The 26,283-nt window shown below is 48.6% G+C and overlaps 2 protein-coding genes across 5 annotated transcripts in view; one reads left to right on the top strand and one right to left on the bottom strand.

Annotated features, from left to right (window-relative positions):
* Positions 1 to 2,974, top strand: part of SH2D4A (SH2 domain containing 4A) — a 30,558-nt gene extending 27,584 nt beyond the window's left edge. The window contains exon 10 of the mRNA XM_080979114.1: positions 1,078 to 2,974. Within this exon, the coding sequence (XP_080835240.1) occupies positions 1,078 to 1,170 (93 nt within the window). The 3' untranslated portion in view covers positions 1,171 to 2,974. The remainder of the gene's footprint in view (positions 1 to 1,077) is intronic.
* Positions 2,975 to 3,358: 384 nt separating this feature from the next.
* The window catches only part of CSGALNACT1 (chondroitin sulfate N-acetylgalactosaminyltransferase 1), a 37,096-nt gene continuing 14,171 nt past the window's right edge, over positions 3,359 to 26,283 (bottom strand). For all 4 annotated transcript variants that reach the window (XM_080976813.1, XM_080976815.1, XM_080976816.1 and 1 more), the window contains 7 exons: positions 25,128 to 26,036; positions 15,509 to 15,725; positions 13,006 to 13,107; positions 8,912 to 9,090; positions 7,753 to 7,847; positions 4,974 to 5,055; positions 3,359 to 4,411 (listed from right to left, as the gene is read on the bottom strand). In XM_080976813.1, the coding sequence (XP_080832939.1) occupies positions 4,128 to 4,411; positions 4,974 to 5,055; positions 7,753 to 7,847; positions 8,912 to 9,090; positions 13,006 to 13,107; positions 15,509 to 15,725; positions 25,128 to 25,758 (1,590 nt within the window). In that variant the 5' untranslated portion in view covers positions 25,759 to 26,036 and the 3' untranslated portion in view covers positions 3,359 to 4,127. The remainder of the gene's footprint in view (positions 4,412 to 4,973; positions 5,056 to 7,752; positions 7,848 to 8,911; positions 9,091 to 13,005; positions 13,108 to 15,508; positions 15,726 to 25,127; positions 26,037 to 26,283) is intronic.

Below are 26,283 nucleotides of genomic sequence, written 5' to 3'. Positions count from 1 at the left end.
GCTTTTTAAAATGTTTCCGAATTTATTATCTTTGGTGCAAAGTGAATGATGAAAACTGAAAGAGAAGAATGTCTGTGCACCACTTTTATATGAAACAATACCCACCCACCCCACAAAAAGGAGATGTAGATCTCCAGACACACAAAGCAAAAAAGCATGGCTGCTTGTTTATTCCAGGATTTCACTTGCGGGAATGTAGCTGTCTTGTGTATATGTTGTCTTAAAGCTGAGCTCAAATCCACTGGGCGAAGAGCCCGCCTTGATTGCTGTTTGAAATCAGATTTCTCTTTACCCCAAGCTATACTGATATCAACTGATGGTATGCTCAGGTACCTTAAATGCTGCTCATCTGCCTGCTTTGATAACCAGCCTGGATAGATCAGTTGGTTAGAGTGTGGTGCTGATAACACCAAAGTTGCAGGTTTGATCCCTGCAAGGGACAGCTGTATATTCCTGCATTGGTTGGACTAGGTCAGGGGGTCAGCAAACTTTTTTAGCAGGTCCACTGTCACTCAGACCTTGTGGACGGCTGGACTATATATTTTTGGGGGGGGGGGGGGAATGAACGAACGAATTCCAATGCCCCACAAATAACCCAGAGATGCATTTTAAATAAAAGCACACATTCTACTCATGTAAAAACACGCTGATTCCTGGACTGTCTGCGGGCCAGATTAAGAAGGCGATTCGGCCGGATCCGGCCCCCGGGCCTTAGTTTGCCTACCCATGGACTAGATCAGTGGTGTCCAAACTTTTTTCAAAGAGGGCCAGATCTGATGAAGTGAAGGGCTGTGAGGGCTGACCAAAGTTGTTGACCTTTTTTTAGGATTGAAGTTGTTTTTTCGGATTTTACCCCAGGAAATAAACTGCCACAGGGGCCGGATTAAACCGACCAGTGGGCCGGATTAGGCCCCTGAAACAGACTTTGGACATGCCTGGACTAGGTGATGTTCAGGGTCCCTTCTTCCAGCTCTAGAATTCTATGGTTCTAAACTGATTGACCAGTTTCTAGTAGGAAATGAATGGCTGATTTTAGACCTCTGGAACCTAAATTTGTACTGGCTTTCTTCCTATTAGGAGGAGCCCATCACATCTTTTGGAAAGGAGATTCTGCGTTATCCCTGTGGCCAGCAAGGGGAGGAGCCAGACTACCTTGATCTTTTCGAGTGACACCTGACATTTCTGTCCTCTACCATGTGAAGAACCTCTCTTGAATGGGTAGATGTGGAAGAGGCAGAAGTTGAGCCAGCTCCCGTCAGCTTTTACAATACCCTCAGAAACGGCGAAGTGATGGTGCGAGTACGTTTGGCTAATCGAGAAGTGAAATCTGGACAGCTGCCAGCAAGTGACAAGAAGATACAAAGGAACAGGAAGCAGAACCATAAAGAAAATAGCAAAAGAATAAATCTATTTTGAAAGATAATTACAGCAATTAAAACTTTCCATAGACACCTTTGTTCAGGCTGAATCCTGCCCTTGTGTGTTCCTGTTCAATCAGGAGACATAGAACATTTCCAAAGTGTAATTCACATTTCCTGTAAATACTTGAAAGGGTTGTATTATTATTAGCGAAAGCCACAAATGCAGAAATAGGGTTGACTTCAGAATGGTGGGCCATCTCTGCTCCCATTAGCCAGGGAATGTGGTCAAGAGCAGTAAGGCCACTGTTCATATCTTCAAACTGCCTCCATTTCCTGCGATCAGACCCCGGTGAAATCATGTCCCTGGCTTATCGCCGTTTTGTCTTTGGGGGGGGGTGCCATTAAAACCTGCCAGTGTGTCACATCCATGCAAGATAGTTCTCCCAGTTTCAGCCCTCTCCAGAACTCGCTAGAAGCTCAGTCTCTGCAGGTGGCAGGTGCTAAGTGAAGCCAAGTGACTCCAGCGTGCGTGACGGAAAATTTGTCCCCACGCTACACTGCTACTGTTTTCCTTCTGTTGCTCCACAGCCGCCCAGGCAGACATACTACCTGTTTCAGCACCCAGTGCAGTACAGACGGTTGCGAAGATAAAGAACCGTCCTTCGCAATGGATGCTCATGTGTTGCGGATGCAACGATGGGGACTTTGAATGCTGACTCTGGGTATGAAAATAGGGCTGCTAAAAAGGGGTGTTGCTGTTTTTTGCTAGGAAATGTTAGGAGAAATGTTGCGGGGGGCTTTTTAACCAAGCCCTCTCTCTGTAAAGGAATGGACTCATCCATTGCCTGAATCCCATTTTAATTGTGTTCTTCAGTTCACTGTGGAGGGCCACCCTTTTTAGACTCACGCTTCCCCTGGGCCTAGAAAGCTGGGTCTGAGTGGTTTTGCATTTGCCCCACTTCTTTCCCCCAGAAAACCCGTGGTTTAGCACTGAATCGGGGGGGGGGGGGATGGAAAAGTGTGGTTGGGCCCCCGTTGTGCCTTCAGGATTTGTGCTCATGATGCGATTGGAGAGGTTGTACTTGATTCCACTTCCAATACTGTTTGTGCCTCCAGATGTTTCAGGGTGAACACACTGCTTCCTTTCCAATCAGTGCACGTCCTGTAACTTTCTCCCGATGTCCTGTCACTTTTTGTACCAGAAATGTTCCAGTTTATTCTGTGTCCTGCTTTGGTAGAGCTATAGTACAAAGAGTGTCCCTCTAGACAGCAGCACTGAAATACCATTGAAGAAGCATCGCAGAACGAATAATAAAGTGGAATCATGTGTGGATGGTCCAGTATAAATCCATCACTAAATGCACTATTATTGAGGCAATAACATGTTGCAGAACAAAAATACCGCTTTTCTGCAGGGGCCTGGAGTGAGAAACTCTGGATCAAGATTTGCCAAAATGAAAGGCAAAGTGGCTGAAATTTTAAAAGAGACTATTTGCCTTCTCTGTGCAGAATCTGGACAAGGCTCCACTATATACCCTTGCTTTTCAATTATCAGTATTATCTCATTGTTTGTACAGCTAGGTATGTCAGGAAATATATACCTTATATTTTCATCTGTGTCTGTATTTAAATGATGCTCTGTTTTAAAGGCTGGAACCTCAAACACGTAAGAGTAAGAAGAAAGCGGAATCCAAGTCAGCAAGTATTAATGTCAAGTCCTAGATAAAATCATTGTCTGCTAAATCCATCTCTCTTTGATGTCTCCAAACTGTATGAGGTTCAGTGCAAGTCAGGACTGGTGCTTCTAGCTAAAAGCCCCTCTTGGCTTTACTTACCAATCCACCTGACCTTAGATCTAGTCACAAAAACATTTCACCATTCCGTTAAATTGTGCTACATCTCAGCAGCTCTGTGCATGTTAAGTGTGCGCAAAGGGACACAAAACCCAAAGTGCGCTGTTGAGGACAAGCAAAGAATGATAACTGAGAGGACTCAAGGACAAGTGACCATATTATCTTTACTGACTCCACAGAAGTTCAGAAGATATGGCTTTGTGAGGCGTGTGGGTGGGTGTATATGAGAGAGAGAGAATGAATTTTGATAATGGTGTTGGCTTCCATATAGAGCTAATACATTCAACTTTCATTGTTCGCTTTCTAGCTGCTAGGAGTCATTAGATAAACATCTAAATGCTCGTCTGAAAAGAGAGCCCTGACCCACGCAACTGATCTGGATCCTAGTCATTGCGTTACGGTAACCCCCATTGAATTGGATTGGCGGCACATGTGGCCCAGATATGCGTGTGCATCCCCTATCTAGGGCCACTGGTTACTCACGACAACAGAGTCTAGAAAAAACTGGATCGGGGCTATTGTCAGTAACCTCATTTCAGCATTACAGGCTCCACTCTGTAAAGATCTCCCTGGGATTTCATTCAATCCAAGTTTATGAGCACCTCGCTACCCATTTGATAAAATGTAAAGCTTTGTGTAATCCTATTGTAGCGTCAGTCAAAGTTGGAAAACCACCTTGTTTGTCCTTCAAATACCAAACCGTTGAGGGGTTGGAGGGGAAGCTATTCTCCATGCCGTAATGGAGTGCGCTGCAGTGTGGGCACAGAGAAAAGGCTACGGTGGTATCAAAAGCCCCGCAAGCAAATAACCAAGAGAAGCATTTCCTCTCCTGCGAGTGTGGTTTTGGGAACAGCCTTCTGAGTCAGATTTTGAGGTTCTTGGTTTTTATCTCCAAGTAAGACCTCCTTTGGCTTCAAGACTTCTTATTGCTTGCTTTCTGCTTGCGCCGATGAGCCTCGATTTCCCTCCTGAAGAACAGCATCCCCAGCTGGCCGTGAGAGGCTTCATTCATGGCCTTGGACTGAATGCACATTTTGTACTGCTCTGGGGTCAGCTCATCCAAGCAGTGCTTTTCATGCCAGAGGTGGAAGAGGCCCCGGACAGGCGTCCTGACCACAATGAGGTTGCTGTGAAGGTATTTGCGGTACAGATGTACGTCTTCTCCTCCCCAGCCTTTTATGTCGAGATCAAATCCTCCTAAGGAAAAAAAAGACAGGTTTCATGCGATTGTGGCACAAGGAGAGAGACCTGTGGGCCCAGGAACTGAGGGGAAAGCCTTTCAAGATGGTTGCCACTGCGAGAAATCAAGAGTCAATGCGTTTCTTTACTTGCAGAGTCTTTTGGATCAGATCAGGATACGACTCAATGTTTTAAAATATACAATGGTACCTCTACTTGTGTTCACCTCCAGTTACGTATCCTTTGGGATACATACGCGGCAAACCCGGATGTATTTTTCCAGGTTTCGTTATGCGCAGAAGTGCTCTACGCACCGCACACATGCGCAGAAATGCTAAACTGAGCCATGTGCAGAAGCGGCACCTCCAGTTGCGGAAACCTCGGGATCTGACCGGAGCTCCAGAACGGATCCTGTCCACAACCGGAGGTACCACTGTATTCCCAAAATGGCTTGGGAGCCTTAAGGGTCCAGAGAAGGGGCTTGCCTGTGCCCCACATAAAGGTAACACCAATTTGGCATGGTGGGAACCAGCCTTGATCGGATTTAATATCTAAATATTCATTTGATTTCATTTCTTACCAATGTTGATATAATCAGAGCGGTATTGGCAAGTCATTCCGAAACCAAAGTCTCTCCAAAACCCCGTCTCCTTTTTTATAACCTGGAAGAAAGAAAGGTGCGTTTATCTGTGTATATGTGCGTGCATATTTCACATAAAGATCATTTATCCCTGTGCGGTGGCTGCTTCCAGCTGCAGTTAGGTAACACTCCCTTATCTCTCACCTTTGCCGTTCTTTCATATTCTTACATCACACATGTTAGAATCAGACAGCGGCGTAGCGTGGGTTGTCAGCACCCGGGGCAAGGCAAGTAATTTGCGCCCCCTAACCCCTAACCTGCCGCCGCCGCCAGCTTCTTCTTGCTGCTGCCTGGTCTGGTGTGGTTCTCTCCCGCGCTCAGCGCTGTGCTGGGTGGCCGCTGCACTGTCCCTCCCCCAGATAGTCCCTCGCTCTCTCTCCGCACCGCACGCCTGGCACCCACCCGGGGCCTCCACAGTGGGCGGCGACCCAGCGGCTTGGATCGGATTCGCACAGCCAGCACTGCAGTGAGTGAGCCAGGTAGGGGCAGAGAGCTGTGAGTGCGAGCGCGCCCCCCCCCCCAGATGTTGCGCCCGGTGCAGCCGGGCCCCCCTGCACCCCCCACGCTACGCCACTGGAATCAGATACACAATAAGGACTTGGCATGTCTTCAGGTGGCCCACCTAGTGTGTGAGGTCCCTACACAGTCTTTAGCTATATCCATACCAAATAAATCTGCCACTTGAAACTGTCATGCTGCTATAGACATATTAAAAAAAAGTAGACTGACACTTCCATCATCTGGAGACAAGGCTTGTTAGTGATGCTTGAAACCATGGAGAAATCCAGGATTGGGCAGCAGTCGCCAGCACCACCAAACAAAGTGGAAGCAAAGACTCCTGGACTCTTGACTTTTATTTTGTATGAAAAAATGTGGACTTGAGGAGTTTTAAAACATTTTTACATTTTCCCCGCTAATACAAATGCAGCCCATTGTTATTCTCCCCAACCTGCAGCCTGGGGAGGCTACAGAGAAAAAATGTCTCATGATAGACGTGGAATGTCCATTAATCGAGTCCTCCCTTAAAGAGGACGCGGGTGGCGCTGTGGGTTAAACCACAGAGCCCAGGACTTGCCGATCAGAAGGTCGGCGGTTCGAATCCCTGCGACGGGGTGAGCTCCCGTTGCTCGGTCCCTGCTCCTGCCAACCTAGCAGTTCAAAAGCACGTCAAAGTGCACATAGATAAATAGGTACCGCTCCGGCGGGAAGGTAAACGGCATTTCCGTGCGCTGCTCTGGTTCGCCAGAAGCGGCTTAGTCATGCTGGCCACAGGACCCGGAAGCTGTACGCCGGCTCCCTTGGCCAATAAAGCGAGATGAGCGCCGCAACCCCAGAGTTGGCCACGAGTGGACCTAATGGTCAGGGATCCCTTTATCTTTTTACCTTTTACCCTTAAGGAGGGCACATATTGCAGTGAGAACTGGAAAACCGACACCCTGTGTTGTGGGTGGGAACATTGGTCAGCCACAACACCCGATTGGTAGGTTCCTCGAGGCTGGGTGCAATCTGGCCAATGGGACGCAGTCCAAACAGTTCAAGGGACCTATTTATGCCCATGCACGTGACCCAGAGCTTCCTCTTTCGGCGCGTGCATTTGGAACACCCGCCCACCTCTCCCTACTTTTAGGGCTTGTGCTTGACCTTGCTATGTCGTCGTGTGTCGTCTGTCATTGGGACAGGGGCACGGCAGGAATTCTCCCCACTTGGCTGATTGGCTGTTGCCATTTGGGTTTCGCCTGCCGCATAGCAAATCGTCACAACTTGTAAGGTTGCAGATAGGCTCTGGTTCAGGTGATAGGGATGGAGAACGCTCTCGCCATCCCTATGTGAAGGGTATTCTGTTAAAGGAATCCAGGGACTCAATGGTTTGGTCAACCCCTGAGAGGGGGTTGTGCCCGTGCCTGAGTCCAGGGGGACATTTGGGTGGCGGAGTTAGCCCATTCCCGGCTTTCCGCTTATCCAGGTGTTCACCCCTGGCTGACCTATGCTGGAACCCTGAGTCAGCGCTACCTGCATGGCAGGGAGCTAGTTGAACCAGAGCCTATGCAACCAGTCACTTTCTGTAATCAATAAAGTTGTGGCCTAAATTCTGCCAAAAACCAAAACCAAAATTTGAGTCATGTGTGAATTTATTTAGGGGGGAGGTTTCTGGGTCTGAACACGCAATTCATATTTTTGCTGATTTCAGACAAGGTGAAGTTTGGGATTTGAATACTAAGGCTGCTTTCAGATGACATCATTACTGCGTGTTCATCCTGATTTGTTTGCAGGGAGATTAGACGATGTTGCCTCTTTAATGAGCATTTATTCTGATTTATCTGGAGGTGTTAGCTCATGCTGTATCAAAGCGAGCCTTATCCCAAACTTCCCAATGCATTTCCACATCATGCCCCCTTAAAAAGTCCAGTTTTTTGGGGGGAAGCAGGTTTGTTGCACAAAAGCTCCCAATGAACTATAATTGCACAACATGAATTTGCTGGTGATCGAATCTCACCTGAAAATAGAGACCAGTCCAAAAGTTCCCTTGCTGCCCTTTCTCAGCATATTCATAAACCACAGTCCTAAGCTCCTTTGCCTTCTAATTGGTGCGTCACAATTTTAAAAAGATTTTGAGCTGAAACGGTTCCATATTTTAGGCGGGATAACATTTGTGTGCCTTTTTTTCCTAGTATATATGGATTTAGAACATCATTTAAAGCCATTTAACCCATTTACTTACCAACTGCTGTTCTACAGGTGGAATGGAATCGTGGTGTCCATAAATTAGGCCTGGATTATACTGGCTAAAAAGAACTGGGTAAAACACCTTCTTCCCTAAAAACGAGAGTGTGTTGAAAAAACAGGGTTATTTGTGCTACGTTTGCATATATGTTTTTTTATTCTGGAATGTGTTGACTTTTATGTTCATAGCCTTAGATTTAAGTGCCCTTGGGGGTTTGTAGCCTTTTGTAGAAAAAGAATCCAACTTTTTGGAGTTGCTTTGTTCTGTTGATTAAAGTGGTATCATTCTGATAGCAACTTTGCTGTCGAGTTCCTGGGATCCCAGCTATTCTGCACTTGTGTCACAGGGGCTGTAACCTAAGGCTCATCCAAACTTCCATTTGCCCCACCACTTTCCCCTGGGGAAGCCCATATTTTAGCACTGAATTGGCGGGGGGGGGGGAGCAGTCGAGTTTCCTGCTGATTGCTGTTTGTTCCAATTTAGCACTAAAGAGTAGGTTTTCCAGGGGAAAGCAGCGGGGCAAAGGCATAGCTGTCAACCGTCCCTTATTTGGCAGGAAAGCCCCTTATCCCAGCGCTGTGTCCCGCTGCCGTCCCTTATTGATGATGTCCCTTAAATTTCCCGGGTTTCAAAGGAAGCAGCTCCTCTCCCTCCCTCCCTGCCGGCCAGGGAGGAGGGAGGCTCCAACTGTGTTGCTTGGCTGCGTTGCTCACCCAATAAGGAGTCTAAGAACGACTGGGGGGTGGAGCTTGCATGCCTTGTGCCGATCAAATCGGCCGAGTTGCCTGGGGACTCGCCATTGCTCAGCGCTTCCCAGCGGAGAGGTGACGGTGGTTTCCCTTGCTGCATCCCCTTTGCCGGGTTGCTGCGCTGTGGGAACCACCGCTTGAGGCTTTGTTTGGCTGCTGGCTGGGCTTTCTGCCTTTGGCTCGGAGGGGCTCAGAAGCTGAACATACCTGTTTCCGGAAAATCCCTTATTTTGGCTGCTGGTCCCTTATTTTCGAGGCTGCTGGTCCCTTATATTCAAATCTGTAAGTTGACAGCTATGGGCAAAGGCAAAACACTTCGACCCATGCTTTCTCGGCACGGGACAAGCATGGATGAGCGCTCTATGTTGGTGAAACAGACCAAGGTCTAAATCTAAGGATAGCTATACCTGGTTGTGTGTTCAGTCTACATGTGTTGAGGAATTCTGCTGTGAAGTATATATCTACGTCACAGAAGAAGAGGACAACATTGCTTCCTTTCCAAAACCGTGCACCCACGTCCAGGCCTTTCCCTCTTGAGAACTCTTCGTTCAGCTGGATGAAGGTATAATTCTTGAAGTTGGCTGATCTATATAAGGAGGAATGGCAACATAAGCATTATTTGGCCTCTTTTGTCTTTAGGAAGACAAATAGTTAAAATAAGAAGCAGAAGCAGAAGCAGCAGCAACAACAAAATTCCCCCCAAATAGGGGAAAGATCTAGGAATTAATATACAGGAGAATACCTAGAACTGAACAGGAAATAAAATATGTAAAACTCTGATATCAGTAAATTTGATACATAATTTTTAAAGACGGGGTATTTATTGTATTTAATCACCCACAAATTGAAGCACTTATAAAGGATGCCTGGTGATTAATGCTGGAGAATATGGGGCAATTAAGTGCAGAGCTTTGGTAATGTCATCATGTTTTTAAAATGGTGCATAATCCTGGGCAATATTCAGGAAGTCGTGGGATATAGCTGTAAGATCCAATAATCATTGCTACGTAAGCATATCTTACAACTATAATCATGCGTGGCATATCTTACAACTATAATCATGCGTGAGAAACAAGATATTTAAATAACAAGATATTTAAATAGAGATATTTAAATAGTAACAAGATATTTAAATAGAGTTATTGAAATATGGGTGGTTTGTATTGCCTTTTGGAATCAAAGATTTGGGGAAGGTATTTAACCTTACTCCTTATTTTTTGTTACGTTTAATGTAATAGTGTGATCTGCACAGTACTTTCTGCTGATAAGACAATATAATGTCTTTTTTGCATTACTAAATAATACATTGGGAAAATAAAATGAACCAAAAAGCAAAGAAGAGCTATGAATTGTGCACCAAACAGGAGCACTCGTCACTAGTGAAGAAATAAGAGAGTCTTGTGGCACCTTAATGACAAACAGATTTGTTGTGGCGGCTGCTGGAATGGCCTTGAGTCCTGAATGCTAAGTTGGCTGATCTGGATTTTACCGGTTTCTGGCCTTGATGAGAGACCACATCACAAAATGTGCTTTGGGAAATATAGTAGAGTATTTCTTTATGTATTAAAACTTTTTTTAGACTGCCCTTCACATCAGTCTCGAGCTGGTGAACGACAATCTTAAAATACATACCAGACACCAGCATCACAAAAGACTGAAAGCAGCTGGTAAACCAGGGCAGCTTTAAAGAGTATAGTATCTTGCCGGAGAGGGATGTGGGTGGCGCTGTGGGTTAAACCACAGAGCCTAGGACTTGCCGATCAGAAGGTCAGCGGTTCATATCCCTGCGACGGGGTGAGCTCCCGTTGCTCGGTCCCTACTCCTGCCAACCTAGCAGTTCGAAAGCACGTCAAAGTGCAAGTAGATAAATAGGTACCGCTCTGGTGGGAAGGTAAACGGCGTTTCCGTGTGCTGCTCTGGTTCGCCAGAAGCGGCTTAGTCATGCTGGCCACATGACCTGGAAGCTGTACGCCGGCTCCCTCAGCCAATAAAGCGAGATGAGCGCCGCAACCCCAGAGTCGGCCACGACTGGACCTAATGGTCAGGGGTCCCTTTATCTTTACCTTTATCTTGCCGGAGTCAAGCACCAGCCAAGGCTTGAGAGCACAAATGTGTTTTTAATAGACACTGAAGTGTCATAAATGTTGGCACTTGCTCAAGCTCAGAGGGAAATAGTTCCACGCCCACTGTTCACTATTCCACATGCTAGAAGGGTCAGCTACATCTGACAGATCTTGCAGGATGGGGTGGTTCCTGACAAATTCTGAAACGAGTTTCTCTAGTGCAGGGATGTCCAACAGGTTGATTGCGATCTACTGGTAGATCCCCGTGAGGTTTTGTTAGATCGCGGTCAATCTCTGGCTCCCTTTCCTTAGCATTTTTAAAACTGACTCCTGTCACGCCCCCTTGCCCTGCCCTCCATTGTTTGATCTCTGGAAGGAAAGATGGAGCTTTCTCTGTTTCATCCATAGAGCTCTTTTTGTGAGTGACTTTACCCCTTTGCCCCTTGCCTTTAACCTATGGTTACCAGATTTTTTTCAATGAATCTGGGGACACTTTTGTTTTGTTTTGTTTTTTGAAGCTGGGTAGCAACAGGGAGTCAGTAGTGGGGATGGTGAGGCAAAAGACCCTGGACCCAAGCACACATGTGTATTGTATAAAGGTGCAAAGCCCTTCTTTCACACCCTGTGAAACATAAATGTGCAGAGTTTTTAAAATACTGGGCAACAGTGCACCGCCCACCCGTGACTCCCGAGCCTTCCCTGATCTCCTGCCCCCTTTCCCCTTTGTTTTGACAGCTCGGGGGAGGTTTGGGAGTCATGGGTGGGCGGCCGTTGCCCAAGAGGTACACAAGGGACGCGGTTTCTCTGCCAGGCAAGGTGCAAAGACCTTCTTTCCCACCCTGTGAAACATAAATACGCAATGTTTTTTAAAAAACTGGGCAACACCGGCCCGCAACTCCCGAGCCTCCCCCGATCAGTCAAAACAAAGGGGGCAGGAGATCTGTACCGCTGGACGTCCCCAGTTCCCCTTTGGCAGTGGCGACGGCAGCAGCCGTAGGCAGCCCGAAGCCAGCCTGGTAGCACAGTTGGCTCTGGCCGGCTTCAGGAGCTGCTCACTGATGTGGTGCCCATTTTTCCTCTCTGGAAGTCCCCATATGATGTGTTGTGCAAACGACACATCATATGGGGACTTCTGGCGAGGAAAAATGGTGGGTGCCATGGCAGCGAGCAGCTCCTGAAGCCGGCCAGAGCCAATTGCGCTACCAGGCTGGCTCCTGGCTGCTGAGGCTGCCGCTGCCATGCTCCCCGGGGACAGATTTGCAAATCTGGGGACTGTCCCCAGAAACTGGGGACGTCTGGTAACCCTACTTTAACCCCCTCCCCCCAAAAAACAGACGTTCCCCCTCACAAAAAAACTTTTTTAACCCCTATAAAAGCTCAACAACTTTGAGCTGAACCCCTAAAAAAATGGGGATAGATCACTGCCAGTTTTTAATTATGAAATTATATCAAGTCTCTTGAGAGTTGGCCACCCCTGTGGATAGTAATAATAATATTAACTGGAATTTCTCTTCCTAACAGGGAGCTGAGTTTCATCCAAGTAACCCGTGGACCATCTTTCAGGTCTAGAAAGGCTTTTGCCACTTTCAGCTTTTGAGGCTCCTGAGCTGCTGCCATTAGAGCAGGTGTATATATATATTTTTTTACTGATATTTATGAGCATTTCTAACTCCTTCATAAGACAGAAACTAAAGCAGTTAACAAAACAAAACCTTTAAAAAAAGTCTTCTGCCAAATCGCATCTCTTAGTTGCTTGAAGCGGCAGCTCTAAGATGACAGTGTGTGTCACATTTTAGTCTGAGAAGCATTAAAAAGAACTGTGGGACTTACAAATGCCAAAAAATTAATAAATGTCTAAATCTGAGGCCCCATTTGAGCGTGGAGCCAAGACCAGTAGGTTCTCCTGCTCCCTCCCACTCTGTCTGGCCCAGATACCCAGTTTCAGAAACTATTGTTAGGGTAACATGTGATAAGATGCGCCTCTGAGCATGTAGACACAACGAAGTGGTTTCCTCTTTCCACTGAAAAACCGCAGCCGGGTCATACAACATTGCTGGTACAAAACAGGCCTTCCAACCCAAACAAAAACATGGCTTTACCACTAATGAGATGAGATGGGAAGTGTTATGTACTGAAGTTCTCACCCTGGGCCAGCAGGGGGATACTGTAGATAGTTATGCAAATAAGGGATCGAAAATGACGTTCAGTGATTGGATAGTTAAAGAAAATGGTTACAGTTACGTTGTACTGGAGCTCTATATAAGCAGGCTGACTGAACCCTTCAGTCAGTTCTGTTCTGGCCTGTGAATAAACAAGAGCTGTTTGAAGAATCGCTGTGTCGTCTGATATGTTCACCCACAACTTAACAGGAAGGGCAGCCCAACAAGCGTTTGCCCTTTGATTTCTGAAGAAAGAACGGCATCCGTGGTTGTACTCACCTGGAGGTGTTTTCAAGGATTCCTTTTACCTCGCTCATTTGTTCTTTCCCAAAGTAAACTATAGTGAGGTGAATTCTCCTGTCCTGCTGTATACCCATCTCCCTGGAACAGAAGTAAATGCGTCAGCTTCCTTCCATTATGCATGATCTGGCCACAGTGACGCACACCTTAGTTCTGCTATTGGTTTTATAATAACAACAATAATTTATTACTTATACCCTGCCCATCTGGCTGGGGTTCCCCAGCCACTCTGGGCGGCTTCCAACAAAATATTAAAATACCGTAATACATCAGACATTAAAAGCTTCCCTAAACAGGGCTGCCTTCAGATGTCTTCTAAAAGACTGGTAGTTGTTGTTCTCTTTGACATCTGGTGGGAGGGCGTTCCACCACCAAGAAGGCCCTCTGCCTGGTTCCCTGTAACTTGCCTGGTTCCCTGTAACTTGTGTGGTTTTCATAGTTTCAGCTTGAGTATGTTACATCATGTGTTATATGATGGGGGGGGATGGAAGGGCAGGGACGCTCTGTGTGCATTTATGTGCATGCACCTCCCTGGATACGAATGGTTAAAACTGGATTATGGGACTCGGACTTCTCCGCAGTAGGTGGAGAGAGCCTAGAGACCCCACAAGGTTTGCTCTGTTTTCATCCTGTACAAAGTTTCGGCCATGAGATGCCAAGGAATGAAACTGGGGCCTTTGGCATGAAAAGCATGTACAGTCAAACCTTAATTGCCAAACGTAAACGGAAGCACAGCTTCCGGTTGGCTGCAGTATCTTCCTGCACTCAAGCGGAAGCCGCGTCAAATGTTCGACTTCCGGAAAACGTTCGAAAACTGGAACACTTACTTCTGGTTTTTCAGCGTTCGGGAGCCAAAAACAGGGGCGTAGGAAGGAGTGCGGGGCGTGACAAAATAGCACACTGCGGGGGCGACACTTACCGTGGGGCCTGGCCTGCAGCGCACCCGAGCCACACGTCTCTCCTGGGAATGACGTAGCTTGGGGCACCGCACTGCCCGAAATGGCGGCATGGGGCTTGTGACTGCCAGGCTGACTCCATGGGCAGCTCGCTTCGCCGCCCTCCTAGGCGGATTGCCCCGCCCCCGCTGCTCCGGGTGCCAAAGCAGCTAGCTACGCCCCTGGCCGAAAAATTCTAAAATGAAGGCATTCAGAGACCGAGGTTTGACTGTACTCTTCCACTGAGCTAGGGGATAAGGGTAAGGTAAAACCTAAAAGAAACTTAATAAAATTGTAACTAATTAAAGCGAAACTAAATATACAGCCTTGCCTGCGCTGATGCTCTGTGTTATGTATTGGAGTTCTCACCCTGGCCACCAGGGGTATTGTGTACAGTGGTACCTCGGGTTACATACGCTTCAGGTTACATACGCTTCAGCTTACAGACTCCGCTAACCCAGAAATAGTACCTCGGGTTAAGAACTTTGCTTCAGGATGAGAACTGAAATCATGCTCCGGCGGCGCAGCGGCAGCAGGAGGCCCCATTAGCTAAAGTGGTGCTTCAGGTTATGAGCGGACCTCTGGAACGAATTAAGTACTTAACCCGAGGTACCACTGTATATAGTTTTCACTCAGGTCCACGTCAGTTAATTTAGGCGGGAAACCCTGGGGTGTTTTTGTTACAATGTTGACAGCCGGCTGCCTATAAAAGCCGGCCAGTTGAGCTGTGTTCAGTTCAGTTCAGTTCAGTTCAGTTCAGTTCCAGCTTACTTATAAAGAACTACTTGGAGAAATCTCTGTGTCATCTGCTTTGTCAACCCACTACTTAATACTCTGCTTGCATACAGTGGTACCTCGGGATGCAAACGGGATCCGCTCCGGAGCCCCATCCGCATCTTGAACAGAACGTAAGATGCAACTGTGCGTGTGCGGGTCACGGTTCACTGCTTCTGCGCATGCGTGTGACATCATTTTGACCATCTGCGCATGCGTGAGCGGCGAAACCCGGAAGTAACACGCTCCGTTACTTCCGGGTCGCCGCGGAGCACAACCCAAAAATACTTATCCTGAAGCGTATTTATCCCGCGGTATGACTGTATTCGGACGCGGGTGGCGTTGTGGTCTAAACCACAGAGCCTAGGACTTGCCGATCAGAAGGTCGGCGGTTCGAATCCCTGCGACGGGGTGAGCTCCCGTTGCGGTCCCTGCTCCTGCCAACCTAGCAGTTTGAAAGCACGTCAAAGTGCAAGTAGATAAATAGGTACCGCTCCGGTGGGAAGGTAAACGGCATTTCCGTGCGCTGCTCTGGTTCGCCAGAAGCGGCTTAGTCATGCTGGCCACATGACCCGGAAGCTGTACGCCGGCTTCTTCAGCCAATAAAGTGAGATGAGCACCACAACCCCAGAGTTGGCCACGACTGGACCTAATGGTCAGGGGTCCCTTTACCTTTACCTATGACTGTATTTGTAAGAAAAGCTATTATTACCAAAGAAGAAGTATTGGTGCACGGCTCTGGGGAGGCAGTGAGAGCATGCAGCTTTACTAACCTGAAATTCTGCATGAATTGCCGGAACTTGCTGGCTCTTTTAGCCAGCGGGACTATGACATTGATGAGGGTGTCAGCCATATTGAGGTTTTCATTCTTAACTTTCATGATGGGGCCAAACGGTCTGAATAGGACAATTCGCTCAAATTCGTATGCTTTGCCTCCCTTGAATATCAACTCGTACAGAGTGCCTTTATCTCGTTCTATCCGACGAAGGCCTGTCAGGGAAACAAAGGGGAAAGCAGCAGTTAGCAAGGAATTTCAGAAGTGAGTGCAGATTTATACTTCGGGTTTTTTTCTGCTCATATGGAGGGAAAGTGTAGCACTCGGGGCTTGCTGCAAGACTCATTTTGTATTCCCTTAATTTTGTGATTTTGTAGGCAAGGTTTTCATCTCCTTCTCAACTAGAAGTTATTTCCTTTTAAAATTTGTTTCCTCGTGAATCTCCTAGGAAGATGAGCTGAAGTCCAAGCTACTGAGAATGTGGAAAAATATAATGTTACGGGAAGAGTTAAGCACAGTCCTGTTTTGGTTTCTCAGATACTCTTCTCTACAGTCCCAACAGCCGTTCCTATTTCATTTGATTCACATAAAGTAGGCAGTTTCCCTCCCTGAATCAATAAAAATCAATAAAAGTCATAGCAAACTGAGGTTCTGCCCTCTCTAACAAAAGGCCTGCACTCCCCCCCAACAAAAATCCTGAAGGGAAGTAATAGTACCACTCTATTCTGCCTTGGTCAGACCACATCTGGAATACTGTGTCTGATCCTGGATGTCACAATTTAAGAAGGATATTGAGAAGCTGGAACGTGTGCAGAGGAGGGCAACCAAGATGATCAAGGGTCTGGAAACCATGTCTTATGAGGAGCTTGGTTGAAGGAGCTGGGCATGTTTAGCCTGGAAAAGAAGAGACTTGAGAGGAGATATGATAGCCATCTTCAACTATCTCAAGGGCTGTCCCATAGGCGATGTTTTCTCCTGCTCCAGAGGGCAGAACCGAAGCCAATGACTTCATGTTACTAGAAAGCAGATTCCAAGTAAACACCAGGAAGAGCTATCTGATGGTAAGAACTGTTTGGCAGTGGAACAGTCTCCCTCAGGAGGTAATGGGCTCTCCTTCCTTGGAGGTTTTGAAGCAGAAGTTGGACGGCCATCTGCCATGGATGCTTTAGCTGAGATTCCTGTATTGTCGAGGGTTGGTCAGGATGAGCCCCAGAATCCCAGCCAATACTACAATTCTGCGTTTCTATGATTCTGTGAAATATAAAAGAAGCTTGATGAACTAGCAGGTTTCTCGATGCCACCCAGAAAGCAGGTGTCATCATCACAGCCACTGTGAAAGAATTGCATAAAAATGCTTTATATGCCACCCTTTGGAAAGCTGCCTGGGACGCGGGTGGCACTGTGGTCTAAACCACAGAGCCTAGGGCTTGCCAAGTGGAAGGTTGGCAGTTCGAATCCCCGCAATGGGGTGAGCTCCCGTTGCTTGGTCCCTGCTCCTGCCCACCTAGCAGTTCGAAAGCACGTCAAAGTGCAAGTAGATAAATAGGTACCTCTCCAGTGGGAAGGTAAAAGGCATTTCCGTGCACTGCTCTGGTTGGCCAGAAGCGGCTTAGTCATGCTGGCCACATGACCCGGAAGCCGTCTGCGGACAAATGCCGGCTCCCTCAGCCAATAAAGCGAGATGAGCGCCCCAACCCCAGAGTCGGCCATGACTGGACCTAATGGTCAGGGGTCCCTTTACCCTTTAGCTTTACTTGGAAAACTGCACACTTTTAAAAACATGTTTCATGAAGGTACATTCTTTCACCTTTGGTGGACGTGCCCAAGGATTAAGGTTTTCTGGGAGATGATTTATAATGAATTTAAAAAGGTATTTAAATATACCTTCTTGAAGAAACCAGAGGCCTTTCTCCTGGGCATAGTCGACCAATCGGTGTTAAAGAAGGACAGAACTTTCTTTATGTATGCTACAACAGCAGCAAGAATACTTATTGCAAAGCACTGGAAGACACAAGATCTACCCACACTGGAGGAATGGCAGATGAAAATGATGGACTATATGGAATTGGCGGAAATGACTGGCAGAATCCGAGACCAGGGAGAAGAGTCGGTGGAAGAAGATTGGAAGAAATTTAAAGACTACTTACAGAAATATTGTAAAATTAATGAATGTTAGAATGATGACGGATTGAAGTTAAGCAGTTTCTAGCGGTAATGGTATAAAAGAATATGGAAAAATTGGTTTTTAATATCTAAAAATTTAATGTTATAATATATCAGGATTAAAGATCAGGATTAAAAAGGAGGGAAAGGAATTGCTGGACTAATAAATTGAATTGGAATACAAAAGAGGGAGGTATGAGGAGGTCTGGGAAACAAGTAAATGTAAAAGAAGTGATGAAAAGATGGAATTGTTTTTAATTGGTTTTTCTTTTTTGTATTTTGTATTTTTTCTTTTTACTGTTAATTTTCTTTTTAATGTAATCTTTTCCTTTTGAAATTTTAATAAATATCATTTTAAAAAAAACAAAAACATGTTTCAACAGAGCCATTGCAGCAACTGGTGTGTTTCCTTAATGATTCCCGTTCTCATGAGTCAAAGTCCTAATCCTGAAGCAAGGAACTGCCACTGAAAGAGTTAAGAAGTGGACTAACTTTGAAGCTGTGTGTTATTCTATTCTGTAGGACTGAAGATGACTCTGCAGCTAGAGGAGTTGCATCAGATGAGATGAATGTGCTCTGCTAGACTTTCAGGAGACGATTAAGCAGTTTTGCTATTGATATGCAAGCCAGAAGAGTCTACCCTTTGCTTTGCTTTTTCTAAAGAAGGCGGCCTCTGAGTGCTGAGTGGAAAGAAAATCAGTCAAAATCGCTTCTTAAGCAACTGTGTGCAGCAGAGAAGGTTGAAGTCGTGCTGGACATCTCCCAAACAACAGTGGATTGATCAAATTTGGGATGAAGTGATTATATACAAACTTACTCAGCAAGTGCAGAAATGAAGGCCTTCCACTGTTTTATTTTAAAAAGTTGTTAAAGATCCCATGGTTTCCCTTTTTCTTGTATATAGAAGTCTTCCAAGTTTCTGATCACATTCCAAGCAAATATAGATGCTCATTTCCCCTCATGATTCAGCTAAATAACTTACACACCCAAACTTTGTCAACAGTTACTTTGCTCCTCAGTTTCCCATTCACTTTCATTTTTCTCCAAAATATCAACCTGGCTATATTTTTATATTCTTCCTTTCCGTTGCTTGTATTTTTTAAATTTTATTGCAAGTATAAAAAATGAAACACAAAAACTGGTTGCTGCACTTAGCAGAAGTTAGATATACCTAATAAGGCTCAGTGGGATGCGGGTGGTGCTGTGGGTCAAGCCACTGAGCCTAGGGCTTGCCGATCAGAAGGTCAGCGGTTCGAATCCCCGTGATGGGGTGAGCTCCCGTTGCTCGGTCCCAGCTCCTGCCAACCTAGCAGTTCGAAAGCACATCAAAGTGCAAGTAGATAAATAGGTACCACTCCGGTGGGAAGGTAAACGACGTTTCCATGCGTTGCTCTGGTTCGCCAGAAGCGGCTTAGTCATGCTGGCTACATGACCCGGAAGCTGTACGCTGGCTCCCTCAGCGAATAAAGCGAAATGAGTGCCGCAACCCCAGAGTCGTCCGCGACTGGACCTAATGGTCAGGGGCCCTTTACCTTTAACAAGGCTCAAATGATGACAGTAGGCCCTGTGGCTGTGGCTTTCTCCCCCAAAGCTTCATTTTCGTTGTTATCCTGTCCTGTGCTAAGCTGGGTTCCAATATCTGAAAGAATACTACCTGGGAGAAAACACCTGAGGTTGGCTGGGGGGTTGATAAGTAGTGGACAGGGGTAGGGGGTAGGAATTTTGCTAAAGAAAAAACAGATCCTGCACTCCCATTTTATATGTTATTGTTATATGTGGTGTGGTGGTTAGAAGGCTGGACTAGGATCGGGGATTCCAGCGTTGAACTTGCTGCTCGGCCGCAAATCTCACTAGGTGTCCTTGGGCCAATCACAGTCTCTCAGCCTAACCTACCTCACAGGGTTGTTGTCAGGTTAAAAAGTGGGGAGGAAGAGAACCAGATATGCCACCTTGAGCTCCTTGGAGCAGCCTTTCTCAACCTGTGGGTCCCCAGATGTTGTTGAACTACAACTCCCATTACCCCCAGCTAGCAAGGCCAAGAGCTCAGGGATGATGGGAGTTGTAGTCCAACAACATCTGGGGACCCACAGGTTGAGAACCACTGCCTTGGAGGAAAGACGGGACACAAATGTAATGAATTTATTTAAAAAGCAAAATTTGCCTCAAACAGGCCTTCTTCTGTCATCAGAGTGTTTGTATAAGTGTTCTGGTTTCATTTTCACTAAAACCCATTCCACACATGAAATATACTCAGAGTCGCAAAGTGATTTCATGCTCTTTATTCAGCTCATAGTGGTGAGGAGGAATGAATAAATGTCCCCTCACAGTATCTGCTTTATATACATTATTTACACAATGGGCTGCACATGATTGGCTAATTCTGGAATTCTACTGTAAGCCAATCAGGTTGTGGATTCACTTCTATCTGGAGCAGGATTGGGTGGTTCCTGCCAACCAATCATACTGCTGCATTGTTCTAGGACCAATCAGACTGCTGCCTTTTGGATCCTATTGTTCTAGGACCAATCAGACTGCTACAGTTTGGATCCTATTCAACTCAGTACATAACACCCCTCCCCTCTAAGTTCCAGTCCTGCCCGGGAGGTCGCATTCATAGTCCTCAAGGTATGCCGGCGGCCTACGTGTGCGTTGTGGCCTGGGGTGTTCCCTGGTCCGGGCTCCGGGTTCTGGCTCGTGTTCCAAGGATGCTGGCTGTGATGCGGCTGTTTGGTCTGGTGCAACCGGCTCGCTCAGTCGTGGTTCTGGTTCCGGTGTCCTTTCGGCCTCACGGGTCCTCTCTGTATTTACTGATTCTGCCTCTCCTGCTGGCCCCTCCTGCTCTATGGGCCTCACTGCCCCGCTGTTCCCTTGGGACTCCTCTGACCTGTCCTCCTCCTGGTTTTCTCCCGGGAATCGTCGCCGTATCTGGTCGCAGTGGCGGCGCCAGCATTGCCCCCCATCCGTTAGCACCTCGTACGACACGGGGCCAGTGACCCTGGTGATTGTGGCGGGTACCCATGCTGGGCCTGCCCCAAAATTCTTTGCGTACACTGGGTCCTGGGCCTCGAAGGTCCGGGGGTTCCTGCCTTCCCCCACCACTACCTCATCCTGAGCTCTATCGGGGTGAAGGCGGTCCAATCTGATTGCAAGGCGCCGACCCATTAGTAGTTCAGCGGGGCTCCGGCCAGTCGTTGAGCTGGGGGTGCTGTGCTGTGCTAGAAGGAATGTGGCAAGGCGGTACTCCCAGTCCCCTTGCGTCATGCGGCGAAGGGTGTCCTTGGTGGTCCGCACCATGCGTTCTGCTTGGCCATTGGTGGCAGGGTGGAACGGCGCCGAACGGATGTGGCGGATGGCGTTCTGCGCTGTGAAGGTTTGGAATTCTCCTGACGTAAATGCAGTCCCGTTGTCTGAGACGAGAGTGTCAGGGAGCCCGTGGGTTGCAAACAGCCTGCGTAGTACCCGGATGGCTGCGGACGTGGAAGTGGACGGTACCAGTGCGACTTCCAGCCATTTGGTGTAGGAGTCCACCACTATGAAGAATGTTTTCCCCTGAAAGGGGCCAGCGAAATCCACATGCAGGCGTGACCATGGTGCTCGGGCGGACTCCCAGGACTGGACTGGGGCCCTTGGGGGATCTGGGCGGGATTCTTGGCAGGCCTGGCAGTGTTTGACCCAGGCCTCTATCTCTCCATCGATCCCCGGCCACCACACATAACTCCTGGCAAGGGCCTTCATTCTTACTACCCCTGGATGTGTCTCGTGTAGGGCTGTGAGGACCCTTTTGCAGAGGGGCTGGGGAACAACGACTCTGCTTCCCCATAACAGGCACCCCTTGTGGGCCGACAGTTCATGTTTGCGGGTTGTGTAGCCGGCGAATTCTGGCCCGGGGCTGCTGCTGGGCCATCCCCTCCACACCCAGTCCAGGACCCGGGAGATGACCCTATCTTTCTTGGAATGGTGTGCAACTTCTTGTGCCTGAATGGGGCGGTCGGGAAGCAGCTCCAGGCTCATAACCTCTTGTGCAGGTGCTGGGTCAGGGCCTGTTTCCGGTAGTGGTAGCCTGCTGAGGGCGTCCGCATGGCCCATCGCCTTCCCAGGTCGGTGAATCAGTGCATACTGGTAGCTGGCAAGGAAAATTGACCACCTGAGGACGCGAGGAGACAGCACTTGGGGGGTCTGCTTTTCGGGGGCAAACAAGCCAAGCAACGGCTTGTGGTCAGTCACCACGGTGAAGGGCCGCCCGTACAAGAAATCATGGAATTTTTTTACTCCCTTTACGATTGCCAGACCCTCCTTGTCGATTTGCGAGTAGTTCCGCTCGGTTGTGTTGAGTGTCTGGGAAAAGTACGCCACCGGTACCTCTCTTCCATCCGGGAGTTGGTGCCCCAGGACAGCTCCAATGCCATAGGGTGAGGCGTCGCATGCTAGCACCACCGGCAGCCTCTCGTCGAAGTGTGCCAAGACCGAGTTTGAGACAAGCAAGTCCTTGACTGCCTGGAATGCGGCCTCCTGGCGCTGGCCCCACACCCAAGGGGCCCGCTTGTCCAGGAGTCTGTGTAGGGGCTCCGCTACCGCCGCCTTGTGGGGAAGGAAGGAATGGTAAAAGTTCAATAGTCCCAAGAAGGCCTGAAGTTCAGTCTTGCTCTTGGGCGCTGGGGCATCACAAATGGCCCGTACCTTGTCCCCAGTCGGGTGGACCCCTTCTGCGTCCACCATAAATCCCAGAAAGTCCACCTGAGGCACTCCTAGTAGACATTTTTCCCGCTTCACCTTGAGACCCGCCGTCTGGAAACGGTGCAGAACGGTGCGGAGGCGGTCCTCAAACTCCTCTGGTGTGGGGCCGGCAATCAACACATCATCGAAGAAGGGGGTGACGCCAGGAATCCCTTTAAGGAGAGAGTCCATTATATTCTGGAATATGCCTGGTGCCACGCTGACACCGAATTGCAGCCGCTTTACCCTGAACGCTCCTCTGTGTGTCACAATCGTCTGTGCCTCTGCTGTGGCCTCATCTACTGGCAGCTGTTGATATGCTTGGGCCAAGTCCAGCTTGCCAAAAATTTTCGACCCAGCCAGGGTGGCAAGGACATGGCTGACCACTGGCACTGGGTATGCGTGGGCCGTGAGGGCCTTGTTTATGGTACATTTGTAGTCTGCGCAGATGCGGACCGAACCATTAGGCTTGACGGGTGTGACGATTGGGGTTTCCCAGGGAGCATTAGGCACCGGCTCCAGCACTCCTTGCTCTACGAGTCGGTCCAATTCCTCGTCTATACGGGGTTTCAAGGCGAACGGGACCCGGCGGGCCTTGAGCCTGACCGGTCGTACTGCGGGGTCAAGCTGTAGCGCAATGGGGGGGCCCGTATACTGTCCCAATTTCCCATCGAAAACCCCTGGAAATTCCTTGCATATGGCGTCCACGTCCACTTGTAAGCTAGTGTGGTTCACCCCGGTGACAGCTAGCCCCAGTGGTCCAAACCATGCCAATCCCAGTAAGCTAATGTAGGGGCCCTTGACCACAAGCAAGTCCAGTTGCCGCGTCCGCCCTCGGTATTGCACCCTGAAGGTCCCCACCCCCATTGTGGGGACCTTACGTTTCTGGAAGTCCCGGAGGGTGAATGGGGCCGGCCTGAGTTTGGGACCCCCAGTGGGACACAGTTTCCTTAAGGTCCTTGCCGAGATTATGGATAGAGTTGAACCCGTGTCAAGCTCCATGCGGCATGGGGCCCCCTCTATCTGTACCTCTACATAAATTTTCTCTACGTTGGGGTGGGGCAACTGGTATACCTGGAAGTCCGTGAGCTCCGTCGAGTTGCCTTGGTGCGTTGGGCCCCGGGACCTGGGGCTCTTGGATTGGTCATCTGATGCCTGGTGTCGGGTGGGCCGAGCCCGACACACCCGGGCGATGTGTCCCGATTTTCTGCACTGCCTGCACTCTGCGTTGCGGAAACGGCAGGTCCTCCTCTCGTGACTCTCCCCGCAGCTTGCGCAGTTCCCTCCTTCTCGTCGAGGCAGCTGTGGTCTGTGCGCTGCTTGAGTGCGCTGCTGTACTCGGTGCACCTCCTCCCTGTCGGATCCTGAGTCGTCGGTGAGGTCTTCATGGTGGACCCTCGGTTGGGATGGCAGGCTCGGCCGTGCCTCTTGGGTCGACCTCTCGGCAGCTTCTGTTGCCAGGGCCTCCTCCAGAGCGACCTGGAACGTTAGGTCCTTCTTAGCGTAGAGGCGCCGTTGCAGCTTCTCATCCTTCAGGCCACCGACGAGGCGGTCACGAAGCATGTTCTCCAGCTCTGAGAAGTTGCAGAACCGGGCGGCTTGGCGGAGAGAGGTCACAAACCCAGTTATGGTTTCCCCAGGGGCTTGCCGCTTTGCGTAGAAGGCATTTCGACGAGCCACCACTGAGGGCTGCGGCGAAAAGTGCCCCTTCAGCTGTTCCATTATTGTTTTGTATGGAACAGTAGCGACGTCTTCAGGCGCAAGGAGAGCCCGGGCGATTTCAAACGTCTCCTCTCCGCAGACGCTGAAGAATATCGCCCTCTTCTTGGCGTCTTCTTCGTCGGTGACCCCTTTGGCTTCTAGGAGGAAGGTGAAACGGGAGGCGTACGCTTCCCAGTCTCCAGATGCTGGGTTGAATGGCGAGAAGCTGCTGTTGGCTGCCATTCTGAGTTCCTTGTGCCCCGGAGCTGAAGCCTGGATACACGGTGCGAGGCAGCGGTGCGGCAGTTGGCGGTGCTGCGGTGCTGTGTGTGGCAGTCAGCTCAGCGGGATCCCACCTTCGTCGCCAGTGAAATATACTCAGAGTCGCAAAGTGATTTCATGCTCTTTATTCAGCTCATAGTGGTGAGGAGGAATGAATAAATGTCCCCTCACAGTATCTGCTTTATATACATTATTTACACAATGGGCTGCACATGATTGGCTAATTCTGGAATTCTACTGTAAGCCAATCAGGTTGTGGATTCACTTCTATCTGGAGCAGGATTGGGTGGTTCCTGCCAACCAATCATACTGCTGCATTGTTCTAGGACCAATCAGACTGCTGCCTTTTGGATCCTATTGTTCTAGGACCAATCAGACTGCTACAGTTTGGATCCTATTCAACTCAGTACATAACAACACATTAAGTCTTTTAGGTATTTACCTAAGATGTTTGGGAAGTATACACCCCCTAATTGTGATTTGTGAATTAAATACAGATACAGATTATCTGGGGAAAGTAATTGGAGAGATTGGCACCAGGTAGAATAGGCCCTTTGTTACCGTTCAATTTCTGGAGTCTTTCTGTATTTTGCTACTGAGCTTTACCAAAGGGACATTGGAACACTAGCACTTTTAATCCCATCCAAGCCTAGTTCGGCTTCTACCTGAGGACAGAAAAGGAGTCTTCCACCTTGTCTAAGGAATCCCCTTCAAGAAACTCCCTCACCAATCCCTGAGTGACTCCCAAGAATACACACCTTCTATGAAGTCAGAGGGGGAATATGCCCGGCGGTTTGTGTTGCTGTTCCTCTCTGGGCTGTTCAAAGTCTCCAAGCCCAGCTCAACAGCCTCCGCCAACTCATCTCGCTTGTCCTTCCGCACCGGCTTCTCCTCGGGGTGACGCGTCAAACCCATCTCTAGCTGGTACACTCTGTGAAGGGTGAAGCTCTCAAAGGGCACCGCGGCATACTCATTGGGCAGCTTCATTCCCGTGTGCACCTCTGCTTTGTCCACCTGGGAATGCAGGAACTGCAAGAGGGCCTTCTGGGGCTTCTCAGGGTCCCGCCGGTCTATCCCCACTCCCAACGAGTCCGTGCTGTGGCCTTGCATGTTCTTCAGCTGCTGGCTCCTTTCCTGGAGCTCATCTTTCAGCTCTGCAATCTGCCTCTTCAGACTGCTGATATAGTCCCAGTGGTGTTCTTCCCTTTCCTGCAAGATCGCCTGGTACTCCTCTTTACCCGTAGGGCTGTTGGCTCTGGGAAAGGCAAGCTGCTGGTTGTCACCTCGCGGGGTGCAGGCCAGCATGTAGAGCACGGACACCGCACAACAGAGGACCACCAGCAGAACGGCCACCCGAGGGAGCCATGCCACGATCCCTCGACGAACCATGTTCTGCTAAGCATCTGGCGGCAGCGCCCACATATTCCTCCGGTGCCAGGTCTAAGGTTTGCAGCAGCTTTCCCCAGGACCCAGTTTGCAAGCTGCCTGCATGGGCACACCTGGATTCGTTGACGAATGTTCTCTTAGCGGCATGCAGGAAACGTAGAGGGAACAGGGCGGCATTGCATACATCAAAAGGCAAGCGCAAAAGCCAACAGTGTGAGGCAACTCAATGGCATCAGCTGATGGTGTTTCAGTCTTGTTGGCTGGAAGCAATGGGGAGCGATCTGAAAGGCAAATTAGATGAATACACTGTGTGAGGAAATTCATCTTCAAAAGAGGCCGTTTTACTCATGTCTGACTCATTGCAAGATATGATCTGTGGAAATGAAACCTGATCAACAGTTTGCTAGGGCCTGGTGTTTAATAGCTTCCTCGGGTTAAGAACTTAATGGGTTCTGGAGGTCCGTTCTTACCCTGAAACTCTTCTTAACCAGAGGTACCACTTTAGCTAATGGGTACCACTTAATAGCT

Source organism: Podarcis pityusensis (assembly GCF_964106645.2).
Source record: "Podarcis pityusensis genome assembly, chromosome: 13".
Classification (NCBI taxonomy): domain Eukaryota; kingdom Metazoa; phylum Chordata; class Lepidosauria; order Squamata; family Lacertidae; genus Podarcis; species Podarcis pityusensis.
This window is presented reverse-complemented; position numbering and strand designations above follow the sequence as displayed.